This window comes from Lissotriton vulgaris, chromosome 5 (genome assembly GCF_964263255.1).
Source record: "Lissotriton vulgaris chromosome 5, aLisVul1.2, whole genome shotgun sequence".
Taxonomy (NCBI): domain Eukaryota; kingdom Metazoa; phylum Chordata; class Amphibia; order Caudata; family Salamandridae; genus Lissotriton; species Lissotriton vulgaris.
The window spans coordinates 1,729,322,343-1,729,343,617 of NC_141693.1; the positions used below are offsets into that span (position 1 = coordinate 1,729,322,343).

Sequence of the window (21,275 nt, forward strand, 5' to 3'; positions counted from 1 at the left end):
GTCTGGGTACGGTTCAGAAGAACTTCCACGGAGTGAGGAACCTGTACTGTCAAGGGATGCCCTAACACTATGGAATCGCTTTGTCTGATAGCTAAAGCTGTTGCTGCAACTGATTTTAGGCACGCAGGCAAAGCCTGGGCTACTGGATCCAATGTACTAGAAAAATAAGCACAAGGCTTGTGGTGTCCTGCTTGATCTTGTGTGAGAACAGATAATGCTGTGCCATCGCGTTCTGTGACAAAAAGTGTAAAAGGTTTGCTGTAACATGGTGTCGCTAAAACTGGTGCTTGACATAAAGCTTTCTTCAAGTCATTAAAGGCTTGTGTATGTTCTTGAGTCCAAGGGAGGACAGTCGAAGTCGCTGCCTCCTGTGTTGTCAACTGTATGAGTGGCTTGGCTAGAAATGCATATTGGGGAATCCATTGTCTGCAGTACGAAGTGAGGCCAATAAAGGCCCGTACTTCCTTTTGTGTCTTGGGCTGTGGCAGATGTGCAATTAACTGGATACGATCCGGTGTCAACTGTCTACCCCTCTTGGACAGCAAGTGTCCAAGGTATACCACTTGCTGGGCACAGAATTGTAGCTTCGAAGGGGACACTTTATGCCGCTTTTCGGCCAGAAAATATAAGACTGTCAGTGACGCGCGCTCGCAATCACGTTCGGTCCGGGCTGTGATTAACAAGTCGTCGACATATTGCAGCAAAGCAGTGTCAGTAGGCATGTGAATACTGTCTAGTTGTCGTTTCAGTGCTTGGCTGTAAATACTAGGACTTTCCGTGAACCCTTGAGGTGCACGTGCAAATTTGAAGCTTCGGCCATTTAAACAGAACCCGAAAAGGTATTGGCTATCGGGGTGAATGGGGACACTAAAGAAGGCGTTCTTGAGATCGATTACAGTAAAGAACGCAGCTTCGGAATCAATGGCAGTCAATAGTGACGAAATATCTGGGACTACTGGGTACTGCGGTATTATACATTTATTGAGTTCTCGAAGATCGATCACCAATCTGTAGACTGGAGGTGCATTTGGGTCAGTTCGTTTAAGAATCGGAATGATTGGAGAATTACATACATTGGAGTCAGTTTCTACGACTACTCCTTGGGCAATGAGCTCGTCAATAATTTTCAGTAAGGCTGCTACAGCCTCAGGGGGCAATTTGTATTGTCGGATTCGGGGCAGAACAACACCTTGCTTGAGTGTGACACGATAGGGAGTAATGTGCATACAACCTACATCAGTTGGACCTTGCGCCCATAAATGCTGTGGAACATTTTTCAATCTTGCATCAAAATCTCTCAACACATAATGACCCTTAAAGTCACGTAAAAATAATCTCACTCCTTCCGGAGAACAACATATTACAGCTCCTAGAGCTTTCAGCGTTTTAATACCAAGCACGTTTTCAGGACATGATTTCGTAAGTAATAAATCTGTAGTTCGGGACAATGGACCAACTGCAAGGGGAACTGGCTTTGATACTTCGTTAACAATAGGCTTTCCTGAAAATCCAAGGGAAACATTCTGTGAGCCTGAGAGGGGTGCCCCTGGAACCTCGTCATGACTAATGGTAGTTCTGCTCGCCCCTGTGTCAATCAAAAATGTTCTGTCTTACCCTAATACTTGACTATGTACATAGGGACCCTCTTGATCTACAGGAACCTCGATAAGGGGCAAGCCAACCTCCCTCTCTAGGCTGTTTCATGTATACTGCTGATAATCGGGGTAATCGGACTGTGCATACTGGTACATTTGCTGTGTGACATGTTGTGTTGCGGCAATGGGTTGGGGTTGTGGTACAGCTACTGTCTGTTGCTGTGCATTCTGTGGCAGTTGCGTATTCTGTGGAATATTCTGTGGAACGTGTTCTGGTCTAGGCGGACGCGGTCTTTCTTTTGTTTTGCCTGTAGCAATATTGTGTCTTAGAACGGCACATTCATTTATGAAGTGACCTGGCTGTTTATAATAATTGCAATTCCCTTTAACAGGAGCTGCAGAATGACTAGTCTGTGTGTTACCTCTCTTCTGACCATCTGCTGGAACGGACTGGGCAACTAGTACTTTCATTTTCGTGTCTTTCATACGTCTCTGTTCATGATCGTGTTCCTCTCTAATTCAGTTCTGGTGGTACTGTAACATTTGTAACATTTGGGAAGGCGTATTTGCTTGCCATGTGCTTTCGACTTTCAATACTCTGTTTTTAACCTGGGGTAAGGAATTCTCGACTAATTTGGTCACAAAAAGATGTGGATATGACTCGCTACTTGTTTTCAGGCCACTATTAATAATGAAACATTTCTCGAATCTAGAATAAAAATCACTAGTGCCTTCGTCTTGTTTCTGTTTGCAGGCTGAGATTGCATCCCAGTCTTCCTTTTTAACCGACAATAACCTAGGCAAAACCTGTACTAGTAATCCTGGTAATGCTTTAGTTTTGGTCCCGAGACCTGTACCTGGAATACGTGTATTTTCTTCGTCCTCTAATTCAGTCCAGATAATCTTTTTATCTCCCACCTCCCATTCTTTTTCTTTCAGTTTTTCGTAAATACCTGCTGGCAACAATACTTTTAACATTTTGAGAATGTCGGGATACGTATAGTCTCCCATGAGTAACATGTCTTTTAATTCACGGTGAAACCCTGCAGGATCTTTATCATGACAAGGCACTATTTTCTTCATTTCCAATAATTCCATTTTGGTCAAAGGAGTGTATACGAATACGCGTTGAAGCGTACCCCCTGGAATCTGGACGGGATGAACTTCTCGTAAGGGATTCTGTCTGTCCAGATGAAAAGGCTGTCTTACTGGAGGTGGAACAGAAACAAAATGTGGAGTCAGGAAAGTTCTGTATTTGTGACGTTGTTCTAGAATGGTATTAATTAAATCGGTACCTAGGCCTCTCCATCTTTTTAGGAGTAATTCTTCCAATATATTATATAGTGGACCTGGGTCAGAATGCTGGCTTACATATAGTGTAATGAGATGTTGAATCATGTACATACCAGCTAGTCGCTGTTCGTCTGGAGAAAGGCTCAAAAATGTTTGCGCTACAGAATCATCTTTATATATACTATCATTCCCAGCCCATTGGACTGCTGACCGGGCTAGTTCCTGATCACGCATCGTATTAAGTTCATGGTAACCTATTCTTTCTTTCAGTATTTTATCAGTGTCTTGAAATATATGTTCAAGAGAACATTGTTCTGGTATGGGGGAAAGGAAACGTTTCTTGTTTTCTAGACGAATGGGTCTGCATTGTTACGATTTCTTTACGGATCTTTCTGTACATGGCATCTATGCAATTTTGTTTATCATGCTATATTATTACTCCATTTCATCAGTACATCCATCTCTTCTTTGACAGCACCTGGCCGATCTCGTTCCCTTATCAAACAATTAATCAGGAATCGTAAGATCATACTTTGTGTCTCAACCTTCTGATGTGCCATGGCCTCGCGAATACATTCTGGTCTCTCCCCTGTTCTAATAAAATGATATATATTGTCTAGATGGTTTGTCATTTCTGGTAATAGCATCAAATAATTTGCAACGCGACGTAAACGTAACGAGATTAACATCATGTCTCCCTCGCCAGGTACTGGGTCATATCTGCAATCTGTAATGTACTGTCTAATGTTCGCGAAAATCGCAGCTTTCGGTGTGCGTTGTAATGCTGCTTCTCTGTATGTCATTCGTTTTACTTGAGGCGGGGTGGTTACTTGAGGCAGACCTCCTACGGCGCCTCCTGAAGCGGAAGCGTAACTATCAACTAACTGTGTTGTTGCTGTTGGTGGCATAAATTGAAAAGTAGGTGCAAGTAAAGTAGGCTGACTCTGGGTTGCCGGTATAGCAAAAGGATTGTAAGGACTGGTAGTAGGAAGAACAGCAGTAGTAGTAGTGACGGGAATAGTTGTGACAGGGACAGTGGTGACAGGATAGGAAGTGACAACGGGTGAAGAAGTCGAGTCTTGAGCGGGTGGGGATGACGTGTCATGAGCAGACTGAACGGGCTGAGTAGGCTGCTGTACATTATTAACAGGTGGTACGGGTACATTAGTATATGCTGGAGCTACGTCATCTAAATAGGAAGAAAAGAAAATGTCTGCTGCGGTCTGTTTGTGACGGAGTTTAGTCGGAACCAATGGTGGTGGCAAGTTACGGGGTACTTCCGGGGTCGCCTTGGGCAGGCCCTCGGCAAGAACAGGATACATGCCTGTAATGAGTGCGTTTCTTTGACGGTCTAATTGTTCTAATCTGACTTGTTCTCCTTCTTCTAGTAACTCTTTTTCTCTAGCTTTTTCAGATTCTTCTCTACTTTTCTCTGCTTTCCTGATTTCTTTCTCTGTTCTTCTATGCGATTCTTTACGCCACAATTCTATGGCATCTTTCTGGGATTGTCTGGCTTTCTTTTTCCACAATGCTTCTTCTACTCTTATGATGCATTCAGCATCCCATGTCCCTGAGACAGGCCATCTATACTTCTCTTCCAGGTCTTTGGTGTAGTCCACCCATAAATCTAGATACAGTACGGCATCTAAGCCATGCTTATGGTACATAAAATACCCTGGAGTGTCCCTAGGCGGGACGGGAACTGCTTCTTCGAGTATCCCTTTCCTAGTTCCTATCTGACGTAATTTCAAGAACAGTGGCATGACTGGAGTGATTCGGACGTGAACACAAACACAGTAATGAATAGCAAACAATCATTCACACCACGACATTAAAACACATTGAAACATTTCAGACTGAATTTACCTGGTACATAGAAAACACATATTCTGAAAATCTCGAGATACAATACTAGAATACTGGACAACTAGATGCACTGCTAAACAGTACAGACAATACCGGTCCCATAAAGAGACACGTCGGACCGTATCCACCTAAGTGAACACGTCTGGACCAGGTCTGTGTACCCAGACCTGTCTTGACCGGGCACAAATTAATGAACCCGTCTAGATGCGTTCCCAACAACGGTACTCACCGGGAAGCAATAAACTGAAGGCCTCGGAAACTGGACTGGACTGGACTGCTACGACATCTGACTGCTACGCATCACGCTACCACGCATGCGCTTCGGAACAGGTGGGCCTCCGGATACCTCGGACCTTGCTCTCTCGACTTGGGCTCTGGTCGGGATCCTCCGCATTCCTCACCGCCTCGTCTGGACGCCGGACCGCAGTCTCCGTCTCCCCCGTGGGCCCGAGGGAAGATAGCAGGAAAACCCGCAAACGTGCACGGTTTCCGTCGCGGCTGTAGAAGGGGTCAAAGCCTGCGTAACATCGCCGGCGAGTGGGGAAGGGGGGGTCCCTGTTCGGGCACCAAATTATGTGGTAAATAATTTTACCGTATCATTTTTCCATATAATTAATTATCAATAAAAGACAGCTCATTCAAATGAGAGGCAGAGTCCGTGGGATCTGAGTCATACGGGCTTTAATGAAGGATCCTCGAGGATCGGATATCATGTTCCATCACCACTAAGGCTCAGGAAGGGACATTCAACGTTTTATTAGCATTACACATTATATATAGTAGAACAGTATGATTGAAACCAATACAGTAGGCGTAACAGGTGAAAAGAAAGAGATAAGAACACATGTGCGTAACAGGAGGCGTGTAAAAAGGCGTACACATGGGCGTGCACTGGACATGTCAGAGAAACGTCATAAGAAACGTCACATGTGGGTGGATGCATAGAGAAAGTTGCAGGATCAGCAGAAACCTATGACCTGAATGCTCGCGCAACTGAGCATGACGTGTAACTGGGGAGAACTGGGGGCTTTGACTTTAGCACTAGTGGAGGAGACTGGTGTCTGGGATGTCAGGGCAACCTGTACCTATGGCATATCTGGTATCTCATGTTTGGGGAATGTAGTGTCTGAAGTAAAAGGTCTCTCGGGCAGAGGCCGTTCAATACTGAATGCTAGTGCGTGCATACGTGTCTTGGTGCAATGCACGGAGCCATGGGCCTACCATGGTAACGGGTTCAGTAAATCACTTGCAAGGAGGACAGGAAGGCCGGGCCCTTTGCTCTGCAGCCGGGAATATGTTTACCTATTTCACTAGACTGGAATGCGTTTGAGGAGGCTGAGCAGATAACTGTAGGCAAAATACGGTCTTGGCAGGCAGGCAGGCCAGGCCGAGCCGGGTACCGCTTCGCTGGGCAGGAAGTAAGGCAGAGGTCAGGGATGCATACCTAAACGGCAGTTTTCAGAAACAGAAGAGACTTCGGAGCCTCAATTCAGGGCCCAGCTCGGCAGAGCCAGGAAAACATGGCTTCGCGTTAAAAGTGCACCATGTAAAGACGTTGGCAACATAGGTTTAGAAACCAAATTAATGTTGCTTTCTTGGAGAACTTGGTAGATAACATGTTAACGTTGGACGCAAATGCATTTGCGTCTTCATTTTCGGCCATGGAGGGAAAATGCACGGAGGTCATGCATGTACATGGGACGTTGGGGTACACGATAGGGGACATACCTGGTCATATAAAATTCGATTTACCTCAGTTCCTGCAGTTTATTTCCATTCAAAGTGTGACTCTTGTATAGTGCATGAAAAGTTAATGGGGTTGCCTTCTAAATGTTTGTTTAAATTCACATTATGGGTGGGTGTGCATATTGAAGTTTGAGTGAAATCCCTGGGATGACGATTAAGGCAGTAGTGCTTCTCACAGTGCATGCTTCTGGCTCAAAAAGGTGTTCTGACCACATGTTCATCTAATTCTGGCCTCTCTACAGAATACACAGAAAGACTGTAAACTCTGCCCTAAACTGTAATAGTGATATATTTCAAGTTTTACTTGATCTTGCGTTTCCTAAGAGTACATCCTTTTTGTAGATGTTGTGTTCCTGTAGGTTTTTTTTCATACCAAATCTGACTTTTGAATGATATGTATTGTGAACGGACTTGCCCATAGGCATCTGGATAAATTGAGGTTATGTGTGGGTGTCCTCATGACGGTGTACGACTGACAAGACTTGAGTAGATGCTGAAGTCAGTAAAACCTGCTCTTAGTTAACCTTCTACAGCTTAAGTTTTTATTTGGTGAGTGTTCAATTCCTTGACCGTCAATCTAGTTACTATCATCTTACAAATTTAGGTTGACAGAAATGGTAAGCGAATTCAAACTGATGCATTAAACTTGGACAGTAATGGTGCAGTATTTGAAGACAACAGCATACAAGCATTTGCAATGCAATAGGTCTCGCATTTACATGAGTTTAAGCTATTTACATTGTAAATGACAATGCGTTTTATTTATGTTTTAAAAAACAAAACATAAATAAAAGGCATTGTCATTTACAATGCCAATAGCTCAAACTCGCGTTAATGCAAGGCCATTGCATTTCAAATGGTAGGCATCACGGAGAACGGGAGGGAGGGCGTATGGGGGGAAGAAGGCACCGACAACGGGAGGGCGTGGGGGTAAACAAGGTACGACAACAGGAGTGAAGGCGTGAGTGGGGTAAAGAAGGCACCAAAGCACGTCATGTCTGCAATAAGAGAAACTAAATAACACGTACCGTGTAACAACAGAAGTGAAGGGGCTATTCACCATGGGAGGTGACAAATGAAGAGGAGGCGGAACTAAGGAGGGACTTACAAGTCTATTTACGAATCAGAAACCAGCATTTAGGACAGACAATGACACAAGCCAATGGCAAATATGTGTGGAGAGTGGGTGGGGCTTCTATTCTCTACTCCACTACAACAAGCCTCGCAGGCTCAACCTAAAAATCTACTATTCAAACAAATCTAGTTCTCTCGAATAGTACGGTTTGTCTACTGCACGACATACCTCTGTGTTCTGGTGTGTTTCGTCTTCAGTTGGTCCTGGGGTTGGCACATTAGTATTTCATTAATCATGGTCTGGAACCAGAGTTGACCAAAACTAAAATGTCAGTCTTGTAAAGTGGCACATCAGAATCTTAGAAGAGGGCTGCTCTGCACACATTATGCCTTTGCCCAGTTTGTGCTCTGCTGGAGCACTGGTCCATGGTTTTCCCAGAAATCCACTCACATGAACGTTTTATGTGCTCAAATGTGAAAGTACTTGACTAATTGGTAGTGGAATCAATATTCTATGCACTAAAATCTGCATTGTGGGAAGATGTGACATACTTGTATGCAGTCAGTGCTGCCCAAAGAATCGACCACACTGTCCGCCCAAGAGAGACCGGATCCTGCAAGGTTTTTGACATGTTTCTGGAGCTCACTCAGCTGTTGCAGGGCCTTGATCAGGGCTGGAATATTCAATGAGTACTATGTATTTTGAGATCAGATTTTAAAACAGTTTACTTTTTATTTTTTAACATAAAATTGGAAAATTAACTTGCCTAAAACAGAGGCTATTATACATTTGTGTGAGTTTTAATGGGTAATTGTGGCAACTCCAGCCCACATACTTTTGAGAGAAGGGAGAGACTTAAAGGCTGTGATGGGAAGTGATGGCTGTATAGAAAGGGCATGAGGAGATTGATGTCTTGTGTATAAGCAGAAACACTGGAAATATGAGGCGAGGAAGACCAAATTATGTAGCAAGAAAAGGCAAATTATGCAGTACATTTTTTGACCCATGACATCAAGTTGGCCAGATAACAATTGTATAGAGCCTTGTACTGTGTGGTAATAGGTGTAGCAGCAATTTAGTAACATTTTGCTCATTTGAACTAGAAACATTTGTTTGTTAAACTGCAAATTGTGCAGCGGGGGATGGATTGTGTGGCAGTAACATAATTATGAGGAAAATATTGTGGATGTTGATGCTCATAATTCTAGTGATCCACTGTATAAGTGGGGCATAAAGAGAATCAGTCGATTTAATGTGTATTTTATAGCCTGGTCTATTGTGCAGGGGTGTGTGTGCTCTAGCACTGTATTGTAGTGTAAAGGGAGTAAACTGGAGTGTTGTAGAAAGGAGGTGGTATGCTGTATAGGGGTAGACTGAGGGATGTGGTGTGATATGAGGTATTCGAGTATGCAGCGTTTCTTGGCGCCTCACATTATACAGGTGTGGGGTGTTGACCATAGTTTTTCCAGTGTAGAAAGGATTGTGTATTGTAATGTTATGGTTGCCACTGGAGTGGTGAGGTTTGGTATGATTTATTGAGGCAGTGTTAAGGGTGAACTGTAGTATTGTGCACATGTGGTGTTTAGGCATGGTAAGAGGGTGCTGAGCAGCTGAATGATCAGATGAGGTAAACATTACTCTGGTTCCAAATAAAGGTGCTCGGTTATTCAAGGGTACTTTTGATATGGAACCGCCTGTTGTCAAGAGATCACTGTGGTGTACAGGGGATTGGTACGTGGTGTACAGTGCTGATCCTACACACACCCCAACCTCTACTTCCACCCATGTTGCCTGTACCAATTAGTGCCTCATGCCATGCTGTTAAAAAGTGATAAACTCCACAGTGGGTTTATTTTTTTTGCTCAGATGCGAGAAAACACAACGCCCTTAGTTAGGCGTTTACTGTTACAGCCATGAACAAAGCCTCTTTCGTTTGGAGGCTTTTCCAGAAACCCAGTACATCACTTCTCTCTTTGAAAGCAAGGGTGCTGTAAGATATGCCCTCTGGATTGAGGCATGACGGCGCTCATACCTTGAGGCACGGCGGAGCTCGTACTTTAGGTATTTGGCCACATTTGAAGACCTTTGCTGCTGGATCTGTGGGTGGCACCCCAATACTGGTTTGGCCTAGAATGAGTCTCTAAGCCATATTGTTAGGGAGTAATGGAGCCATATGCCTGCATGTCTACACTTGTGATTAGGTGCGAGACTCCAAATTTATTAACCAGAAATGGTTATTTTGCCCTTCTTCCGCTTAAAACGTTCACTACTTCAACGTAAGTTTATGGGGAACTGAAAATCCTATGATTTTCATTTTCCTAAATCTCCCTCATACCTGCTTCAAAATTTCGGTGTATATATATTACGGTTTTGGAGGTGCAAGTGAAAAAAAGGTTCCAACTGTGCTCCATCCCACTCCTCTCACTCGTTATTGGTGTTTAGCCCTATGTCCTGCTTTTTCAGAACTCCTCGCCTTCCCTTCGTGTGTGTGAACTAAGGGGAAAGTGAAGACAGACCCCGGGTTTCTCCTGGAGCACACTAGCTCCCTGGGAGCACCATACCAGTAAACCTGATTTTCATTTTTTTTGCAGATTTATATAGCGCAAACTCGACCTAAAGCACCAATTACGTTACACAAGGACACATTCATTTTTGGTAGGCACGGGGAGATTAATGGTTTGCCCAGAATCATAGGGTGCTGAGCAGATGCAGAGGCTCAAACCTGGTTCCCAAAGTCGGGAGCTCTGGCCGTGAGGCCACATCCTAAAGTCATCCTCTCCCTTTTCTTCCGTTTCAGACACACTGCACGTGTGACAGACTATTGTATGGGATTTATTTAGCAAAAGATTGCCTTTTTCATTATTTGGTATGATATTGACTTTTTCATTATTTGGTATGATATTGGGTCTGGGTTGACTATCTTAGTCCTGGGCACTCCTTAGGATTGATAACACTCAGTGTGTTGTGACGTTTTATATAAAATGGTGGATGGGCATCCATTTGATGAGGTGTTTGCATCAACTTATGTTTTTTAAAAAATATTTTTCTACGAACATGACGTTGCGTATCCGATTCTGATCTTATTTCTCGCCTACCTGCTTCCTGCCGCCCTCCCTTCCTTGTCAGCTATTTGTGTGTGGTGTTCCCAGCAGCCGCTCAACAGCGGTTCATTGATGTCGAGGCTGGGAGTTGCTCATTTGATGATTATGGTTTCATCTTCTAACCTTTGAAGCATTACGGCGATAATGATTCACCTAGTCACGCCTAATGGCATTTGGTGAAGAATCTCCACAAACATGACTACAACTTCCAGAACTAACTGTTATGTTTACTGAGAACCCTTGACACAAGGTGACGGTGCGCGTCACCTAGTAAACCATTTGTGAAGAGTTTTGTCTCCGTAGAGAGCATGCTCTGTGCGGATTCATTCCAGGCATTGCTAAAACTTTCCAAAGTGCACACCGGGATCTGTGGTTCCCCATGTCTGTCAGAACAGAGAATTCTGAAGTGAAAATGGCAGAAGTAGTCAGTAGATCAGAGTAACTTTGATTGATGTCCTCTCGAGTGTGCGTAGGAGGGTACCTCTGGAAAAGGAGAGGCACTGTGTTCACTAGCCCTTGTCCAGGCGTTGGGTACGGGAGGCGAATGGGTGACATGTTTGGCAGACTCCACGGCTCTTTGCAGCAGGGTCTTGGCCCCTCTGAGTCCAAAGCCCATGCGTTGGTTTAGGGACACCTGCTGCTCCCCCTCACTTCACTAGGGTCACCCGCATGAGGCCCTTGTTTCCATTTGATCCTCCTCAGCTTCCGTTCAGTGCGAGCGCGCACTGAGTAGCCATGAGGCTTCCTGTACCCAATGTTTTACACAGCTGGCCCAGTGGCCTAATGTATAAGGCATCAGCCTCCGGAGCTGGGGATTATGGGTTTAAGTCCCACCTGGGTTGCGTCAGGAGATTTTTATACTCCCCAAAAAAGAAACCAGCAAGATTGCAATATAAAATATATTTGGAATTCAATAGGTCTCCAATTTAAATGCAAGACCTGTGGCATTGGATTCAAAGTGGCCACCATTGTCCCGGCTGCTTTAAAAGTGAATGCACGCTCGGCGCGTTGAATGTAAGCGAAGCATGTCATTGTGCTTGCAGTAGGACAAACTCATTCAAGAAAATAGAACATGTACCGTGTAAGAACCAAGTAAAGGGGCCAGTAGCCATGGGAGGTTACAAATGAAGACATTGCTGTACTAAGGAGAGACTAGCAAGCTCATTACAAAATCAGAAGCCAGCATTTATGAAGGACAAAGACACTAGCCAATGAAAAATATGGGCGGGGCTTCTCTCTCGTACTGAACTACAACAGATCATCGCCAGAGCAGTGCTTGCACGCTGGCTCAGGCTCTACCTAAAAATAAACTGTGCTGCTGTTTTCATTACCGTTACATCTTGGGGGTAATTTCTCATTTGAGAGTTCAGTGTCAGGAGTAAAAATCAGATTCTCAGGCATTTGGATCCGTTAAGTTCATCGCCATATGGCACATATCTTAAGTGAGTCATCTCAACTACCACTGCATCTAGTCTGTCACACAGGCATATTGCTTAAATTATATAAGTAGATATTAAAATCTCCTACCTATAAAAACAGACCCTCTCTTTATGCTTTTCTTGGAACGTAACTATTTATAAATCAACTGTGTAGATCTATTAGCAAACATTTTATGGTATAAGTAATTCAGAACTATGTCATGAACTTCAGGTAACATAAATAGCAGTTGATCAAAAGGGAGTGCATTTGGTTTGATCAGGAACGAGAGTAGAGTCTTTAACTGAAATCATTGTGGCTAGCCCTGCTGTGGCTCTGCCTGTAATTGATGGAATTGTGTGGTTACAGAATATGTGGTATCCATCTAAGCAGAAAGCGTCTTTATCCCATGTCTCTTTTCAAAAGATGATGTCATATTCATTTGTAAATGGCAGCCAGTCTGGTTTGAACAATTACAAACCAATTCCTGCAATGTGCTAGGAGAGTAGCCTAGTGGCCTGGTAGGTTGAAGCACCCAATTCAGATGGTGATACAACCAAATCGCCGGCGGATGCTTGTGGACTGATCACAGTAGGCATAGCCCTCTGACTTTCCATTGGGTGAACAAGGATCCGAGTGATTGTTTTTACCAGTCAATCTATCTGTTCCAGTGAGCCCAGAATTTCATGTATTCTTTGTCTCAATGTTATATGAAATTAGGAGCCATCTTTCATATCGGTGTTCATAACAGGGTGAAATTCAGTGGGTATGCCAGCTGGTCTATCAAAATAACCAAGCAGTTGGGCCTTGATTGTGCCAGTATTATAGGCTAGTGTCAGGCATTGAAGCTTCTTACTACAACAGGGTTTTCAAAATGTATTTCCACACCGTCCTCTATGGACCCTATTGGGTGATTGCCAACCCATACAATCCTTCTTGTAGTTAAAATGTAATCAGACAAAACTTTTGCCCACCCTGAGGGCTTTTGTAGCGAATGGGCAGTCTTATTTTTTTTTAAACAAAACGGTCTTCTCTCTGTGATGGAGCGAACATGGAAACGTCCTCCAGCACATTAACATTGGGAGTATATTCTGGAGGGAGCTGGAGATAGTCCCTACGTGCTGGACAAATTGCTCTTTTGTCATAGCTAATTATTTACAAATTGGCTCTTCGCTCATTACCATCCTGCCTGTTTTTTTGCTCCCTTTAAGGAAAAAAATGCAGGTTGTGTGGGTTTGTTCAAGGTACTTGGATATTTCACGCAGGAGGTGGACAGTATTTTGAGCAAGATGGATAAGCTGAGACACTTACTGGAATTTTTCCAATACCTTGCTCATATGCTTTCAGTTCAGTGTTTTTATCTAAAATTTCAATGCAAAAAAACCCTAAAAGATTATTTGAACTTTTCAAAATGTTTCTTGCAATGCTCCTTTAGTTTATTTCCAGAGCAGTCATGTCAATCAAATTACTTTCCCTTGGGGTACTAGCTTTCTTCTTACGGCAATTTGTAACATCAGCAGTTACCACTCCTATTATTTGACTCTTTTCACCGTATTGTACTTGTAATGTAGGGGTCTCTATTATTTTTCTCTTAGGGGTAGTAGGTACAATGTTCACTTCAGAGATGTCAGTGAAGGGGTTTGTTGTATTTTTAATAGTTATTTGAGCTCCTTTCTGGTCTCCATCTGCTCCAGTGCCAATGGTCCCTAAATACAATGTGGTCCTTGCAAACGCTAAATCCTGGTTGAAGTTTGGGGCCTGCACCCCTTCTGGATTGCGGACATGACTGTCTCTGTGCAGCCTCTATCCTCCCCTCTGCCAGCCCAATTGAACTATTATTAGCCCCTATCATGGTTGTCAGGCTGTTGGTAATAGAGGCGGCTGGTGGGCCTGCGTTAACTTTTTACTTCTTGATAATGTTGCTTTTCGCATTGGTAAATCTGGGAATAATTCAGAATCTGTGGGTGGATGCCTGGGAACACTCGCTCTTCAACCACGGAATGCCTCCCTGGGGCAGAGGAATGCAAAGCAGCTACTTGGTGCTGCCTTGAATTACTCCAGATATACCAGGCCATGAAGGGCCACGCAGGTTGGCCTTGCCTGACAAATCTCATTATAGGTTTTGTGTTGTCCTTCGTCCCCTTGCGTGGAGCCGGGACTAGGCAAAACCCTTGATAAATATGCCCCCAGGTATTCTACTTGCTTTAGTCTCTGTCTTAATGTATGCTGGTCATTGTGTTATCACTGTCATTAGATGCTATGCATTTGGAATTGTTGGCTATTTTGCCACAATAAGTCGGGTTTTCACTTGGGTGTTGTGAGCTTGTAAACAGGTTTATACACAGATGTTTGTGGGGGGGGGGGGGGTGGTGTGTGTTTATTAGCGCATTTGTTTGTAAGTGGTGCATCTGAGCATGTATGTGCCACTGCAGGTGATTTCAGTGTGGAAACCTTTCTGATGTACACAAACCGCCGGTCTCCACGCGTTCCATCATTGGTTGCCCCCTTACCCACCTGAACCAACATGGCAGGCCGTTTGGTTCTCTCCCCTACCCCAGTGTATAATATTTCCGATCTGGCACTCTTCCCCATCTTCTCTTGTAGTTTCATGGAAGACTGGCAGACTCAGACAGAGAAACAGAGGCAGACATACGCGTACTTCACTCTGCATGCTGCAATGTGGCGGTGATGTGATGTGGTGTGGTGAAAGAAGCAGAAGCACAAAGTGGTGACGCAGTGTGGTGAAAGAAGCAGCAGAGCATAGTGTTGACGCGGTGTGGTGAAAGAAGCAGCAGCATGTGGTGCCAGCAGTGTCTCTACCACTAGCAGTGGAAGCGTACTAACCGCATACCTGCGTGTGCATGAACACTTGCAGTGAACCAAGGGCTCATGGTATATCTCTTTACCTCTACAGGACAGGATGTGTTCAGCGGTGGCATCGCTGGTGCGGTCCACGGTGGTCTAATCGCTGGTAGTGCGATTCTAAATCGCATCCTTTATCTGGACCTCATGCTTATGAAGAAGAGACTGAAGAGGCAGAGTGCCAAGAAGTCTGCTTGATACCCTGAGGAGATGAAGACTGGATTTGCCAATCAGCTAGACAAGGATCTGCACTGTATGAGGCTCTTGAGGTGCTCCAATGTGTCAGAAATGTCACCTTTGACCGTTTGTATTGAGCCTCTGAGATATCATTGTGAAGACTCTTCCCAAGATGGCTGAAGATAAGTATGCGCTTCAGCAGTGGTTCGGGGATGAAGGCAGGGTATACGTTTTTGCTAAATAGACGTAGTCATATTTGCCACTCTTTCGTGGGCGCACTATCAAATGCCTTTAACCCACGAAAACATTGCAGTAAATATCATCACATGAAGCTACATTAGCAAAACAGGTCAATACCTCGCCTCGAATCACGCACTGTATCCTCGGTCTCTACTTCCTACCACTCTCAGCTCATGCAGTCCTTCTCTATTGCTCTCTCCCTCTTATCACCCGCACCCTCCTTCCTGAGGTATCACATCTATCCAGTTTATTAATAATACGTTATTACCTCCAGGTAATGTCTGCCGGAATTTCAGTAGACAAAACAGTCCGGAAACGGGATTACCATACAGAAAAATTGGCCACGAAGACTGTTTCCACGTATCCAATGGAAACATTTGGATTTGGTCCCAAAAATCATCGGGGAAATGCTGTAACCATGTGTCAAAGGTGCTCCTAGTCCTACCACCACACTGCTAATCAAGCTGTTACCAAGTGACCTGATCTAGCTGGGATAGGTGAGAGTAGTCTCCGTGTGCAGAACGAGCTGTCAGCAGCGCAAATGAATTGAACAAACCAAACATACAAAGCAGGTCAAAAGAACCCTTTAGGCGAACATCTAGCTTCCCTGGTGGTTGTCCCTTAGCTGGTGTAAATCACTTAGGCCCTCATTACAAGCTGCTCGGTAATTGGTGTGATATTTGTCAAACCTGATGAAATCTGACTCCGTCGAGTTAAAGTTTATCTGGTGTGATGAACACCACCCAATTGCAAGTTTTTGGGGAAATCCGAGGATGTGTCTGCTTACTGCACCAAAACTGCATGTTCCAGTAAATACTGGGATTTTTTTCCCGATAAATATCAGCAGGTGACCTCATACTTTCGATGTGTATGTTAACAGGAGGTACTGCACATATTACAAAAAACTGAGCCTCTTTAATGATGGCCTAAGTGTCTGAAATAAAATTGCGATTCTCAGTTTCATTGTGACATTCGGTGTGAACATCTGAACGTGTATTCAAGTTTAAAACTAGATTTGGATGTCTCCCATGTGCTGAATGATTACAAGTAAATATAGATGCTTGACTTGCTATTTCCCCCATTTCTATGCAGTATTTTTGTCTGAATGTATTCTAATTACTTCTTCTAACAATGCTGGGTGTTTAATTTATGGTGGAGGAGTCAGCGGGGGATTACATTAATGAACTTTCAAAGAATCCACACTACTTTGAATGTTATTCTTGTTTAAGAAAATGCTATTTTCGCTGTTTTTGTCTTAAGATTAATTACTTATTTTTCTTCCTGTTGAGTGTATCCACTGTGATGTGTATTGAGAAAGTAATATGTAATAAAGTACAATCGTGGCACACTGGATGAGATGGATAGAAGATTCTTTATTCAGGAACAGCAGGTGTCTACAGGTAAAACGTCCTACCCACACAGCGCCAGCAGCAACTCAACCATGAGTGTTCAATAGCAACTCAAACCCAGGTGAAGGCTCTAGACTGAGGAACCCTGGGCTCAATGTGATGCATGGAATAGGATGACAGGCAGATCATTGCACAGTGAAGCATGGAATAGGATGACAAGCAGGTCATTACACAATATTAATGGGTATTAGTATTAACTTTTAAATTGTATTTCTACTATTCACTAAGCTTAACTTTTAAATTGTATCTTTACTATCAGCTTGATCCACTAAGCTTTTAACCATACTGTAGCCGGGAATTGCCCATTGCACTTTTTTCTCCCCTCCTCTCCGCTTGAAGCACATAGCGCGGTCTCTGCACCTCCCCAACCCCGCATTTCCATACTCACCGGGTCAGTCTCAGCCGATTTAGGCGCTGAGGGCATTTTTCCAGCCCCGGGCGAGATCAAAACCGCAGCGGCCATCTTAGGTGGGGGAATCGTAAGACACATTCTAGTGGCCAGCATAAAAGGGGACGGGCATGCCTCCGCAGCGGACGCGACCAGCGGGCGTGCCGGACCTGCGCCGGAGTCGTGCCAGAGTCCTGCCCGTCTGCACCCGTCCGCGGCCATGACGCGGCCGGTGTGGCCAGAAACTCTGTCCATCTCTGCCTTCCTCCCGTCATTTCCTACGGTAGGGAGACACTTTTGAATCTTAATCCCAAACATTGTACTTTGACGCACAACCCTACCCCTGACCTCTCTTCATTACCTTACAAACCCTGTAGCACGCGAAAGGGAGAAGATAACCCTAGGAAACAATGCCACCTCCTACAGGCACCCGCCCGTCACCCTCCCGCACGCACAAATATAACCATAAAAACGGGCTTGATCAACTGCCGATCACTAGTGAAAAACTTCCTATACATAGCTCAATCATTGGAGGACAACAAGTGGGACCTCCTTTTTCTAACCGAAACCTGGTTAAGGGATGAAACCAACCCTGCCCTATGCCTTGCCATACAGCCAGAATACAACATCCTGTGCGCCAATAGAGAGAGCCACCACCCAGGTGGAGGAGTAGCCATAATTTACAGATCTCAATGGACTATCTCCTCCTTCTCTTACACTCAAATAGAATGCATTAAAGCACTACCTTTTTGTATTAAACTGGCCGCTAACCTCACATGCTCAGGCCTATTAGTTTACCACCCTCCCAAATCCAAGACATCCCATCTCCCTGCCCTCCTTGACTATGTCCTTCAGGCAACCTCTCGTTATGCAAACTTTACCTTGATTGGGGATTTCAATCTCCATGTAGAAAAGGCCACTGACCCCACCATTCTTAATTTCCTCTCCACTTTATAGGATGGCGGTCTAAATCAACTAATTTCCAGCCCAACCCATAAGGCCGGACACACTTTGGACCTAATTTGTACCAACCTTGCCGATATTTCTATAAGTGAACCTTTCCATGTGATCTGGTCTGATCACTTTTTTATCCCTTTCTCCATTTCTCTACAGCACCAAGACCGACCCAGACTTCCGGCCAAAATAGTTGGTCGTAATTGGAGCAAGATTTCCTCAGACAGTTTAGCAGCACATCTTCCCTCGGCTGCCCCTAAGGAAGCCACAGACTTGGACACTAGACTGACCAACTTTAATAGCTGGATTTCCTCGGCTAGTGACCATCTCGCCCCCATCAGGCCCATCAAAACCTTCCGAACTGCCCCCACTGCACCCTGGTACTCTGACGAACTCCGCAAATGCAAATCGGCCTGTAAACTATTGGAGAGACGCTGGAGACAATCCTACTCCCTTGATAGCAAACTTAAATACAAATCTGCCCTTAAAGACTATAGGAAGAGGATAACCGACCATAAAAGAATCCACCTTGAGGAGAAAATTAACTGGGCACAAGGATTGACAAGAGAAATATTTAACACCCTCAGAACTTTCACTGACCCGTTGGCCCTTAAACGACAATCCTCAGTGTCACAGACCCTTTGCGATCACCTCTCCGACTATTTTGAGGATAAAATCGCCACCATATATGATTCCTTTCCTTGCAATACCAGCCCAGGCACTAACGAAATAGGTACAGTCCACTCTGACTCCGCCCCTGCCCCTGCCTTCACTAATTTTGAAGAGATTACCTTAGACCGCTTTATGGCAGAATTATTAAAATGCAGATTTGGCTCTCCTACGGACCCCTGGCCGGCCAAACAATACAAATCCTTGGCGCCCCTCCTCAATCCCGTTCTAAACGGCATATGGAATGACTCCCTGTAGACAGGCATCTTTCCAGACTCCTGGAAGCATGTCCGACTAGTTCCCATCCTTAAAAAACCCAATCCAGACCCTAATGAACCAGCCAACTACAGGCCTATCTCACTATTACCCGCACCTGCCAAAGTGCTCGAAAAGCTAGTGCAACAGCAACTAGCTAGCTTTTTCGAAGCCCATGGTGCTTTACATGACTCGCAACACAGGTTCAGACCCGGATACAGTACCGAGTCAGCACTAATTGAGATGGCCGATTCCGTACGGTGGAAGATGGAAGAGGGGTCAAGAGCGGTGTTGGTGCTGCTCGACTTGTCAGCAGCATTTGACACCGTCTCCCACCCCGTCCTTCTTGACCGTCTCCAGGTAAAAGGCTTTCAAGGCAAGGCCTTGGAATGGCTTGCTTCTTTTCTGTCTAATCGGACACAGGCAGTATTCACCCCCCCCTACACCTCGGACAGTCGCCCGCTTAGGTGGTGTTTCCCCCAAGGCTCCTCACTAAGCCCCCTTCTGTTCAATGTTTATTTCTCCCCCCTGGCCGAGATTATTGCCCAATCAGGAATAAAGGCTACTTCATATGCTGATGACATCCAGCTCCTGTTCTCCTACGACAACCCCTCTCAAACCACCTTTGATCCATTAAAAGACTGCCTCCGCAACATCGCCCGATGGATGGACAACAACTTCCTCCGGCTTTACGCCGGAAAAACCGAGGTCCTCTTTTTTTCACCAGCCCTCGCCACTGGACTCCAACCTCTGGTGGCCCCTCGACCTGAGTATGCCCCCTTTACCAAAGGAATCATTAAAAAACCTAGGGGTTAGATGGGATTACAGCCTCTCATTCCATAAACAAGTTCAGACGGTGTCCGCTGCCTGTTTTTCCAAAATCAGGATGGTGAAAAAATTCATCAATTTCCTACCCAGCAACACCAGGAAAACAATTGTCCAGGCACTGATCACTTCCCATTTGGATTATGCCAATGGCCTGTACATAGGACTGTCCACAGGCCTCTACCATCGTCTCCAGACAGTCCAGAATGCTGCAGTATGGCTGGTCTGTGGCATTTCCCTCCATGAGCACATCTCGCCACATCGGCGGAAACTACATTGGTTACCAATTCAAAAAAGGGCAGAATTTAAAGCTTTAACTCTGGCCCACCGTGCTGTAAAGGGAAAGGGCTCTGCATACCTCTCCTCTTGCCTCCGCCCCTACAGTAATGCCAGACTCCTCGTTCCAGCTCAAAAAACCTCCTCGCCACCCCCAGATTCAAAAAAGTACGCTCCGGTGGTAAAACCTTCCAAGTTTGCACCTCCTCCCATTGGAACAAGCTCCCTATCTCCTTCCGGATGATACAGGACGAACTCCCTTTCCGCAGAGCTTTAAAAACTTTCCTATTCTGCTAGTTCCATCTGAGTTAGACCCAGCATACGTATTCACAGAAGCGCCGGGACACCCCGTTGGGGTAGCTGCGCGCTAAATAAAACACACTAAATAAATAAATAGTATAAAGAGTTTAGGACTGATGTTAAAATAAGACTGAATGTGCTACACTGCACGAAAGGGTACCTAGGCACCCGTGTTAAATATGTATTTTATAACTTGCAGATACATTTTCATTTTTTTGAAAATAGGCTAAGAGTAAGGATGTACAATGCTCAAGGTTTTACATGTGAATTTGTTATACGACAACTCCACTGACTTTCCAAGTGGTGCATAAAAGCAAAGGTGCTGAAGTGCTGTTCATCAATACAGTCTCTATATACGTGTGGTTTACAGTGTGAATTAAACTATAAGAAATGGTTAGAGTGCTGCGGTTACTACTAGTATTTTATGGAAGTATATTTGCAAACACACGCCTATTCTTCAGCAAGGTTTTCTCCAGTCTCTAGTTAAGAAAACACCATCCTCTATATAATTTATTGCATCCAAAACAAACAGATGTTAGGTAATTGCTGATCGTTGAAGCACTACAGCACGTGTCCCTGCGAGTGCAAATATTGGCACTTGGCTGACATGCAATTCAATCAATCAATCAATCACAGACATTTATAGAGCGCACTACTTACCCGGAGGGTCTCAAGGCGCTTGGGGGGTGGGGTGGTGCTGCTACTGCTCGAACAGCCAGGTCTTGAGCTTCTTCCTGAAGGAGAGGTGGTCTTGGGTCAGGCGCAGGTCGGTCGGGAGGGAGTTCCAGGTCTTGGCGGCCAGGTAGGAGAAGGACCTTCCTCCTGTTG

The 21,275-nt window shown here is 44.8% G+C and overlaps 1 protein-coding gene across 1 annotated transcript in view; it reads left to right on the top strand.

Annotated features, from left to right (window-relative positions):
- The window catches only part of LOC147717053 (all-trans-retinol 13,14-reductase-like), a 656,600-nt gene extending 639,878 nt beyond the window's left edge, over nt 1-16,722 (top strand). Inside the window, exon 11 of the mRNA XM_086923956.1 lies at nt 15,007-16,722. Within this exon, the coding sequence (XP_086780082.1) occupies nt 15,007-15,152 (146 nt within the window). The 3' untranslated portion in view covers nt 15,153-16,722. The remainder of the gene's footprint in view (nt 1-15,006) is intronic.
- The last annotated feature ends 4,553 nt before the right edge of the window (nt 16,723-21,275 follow it).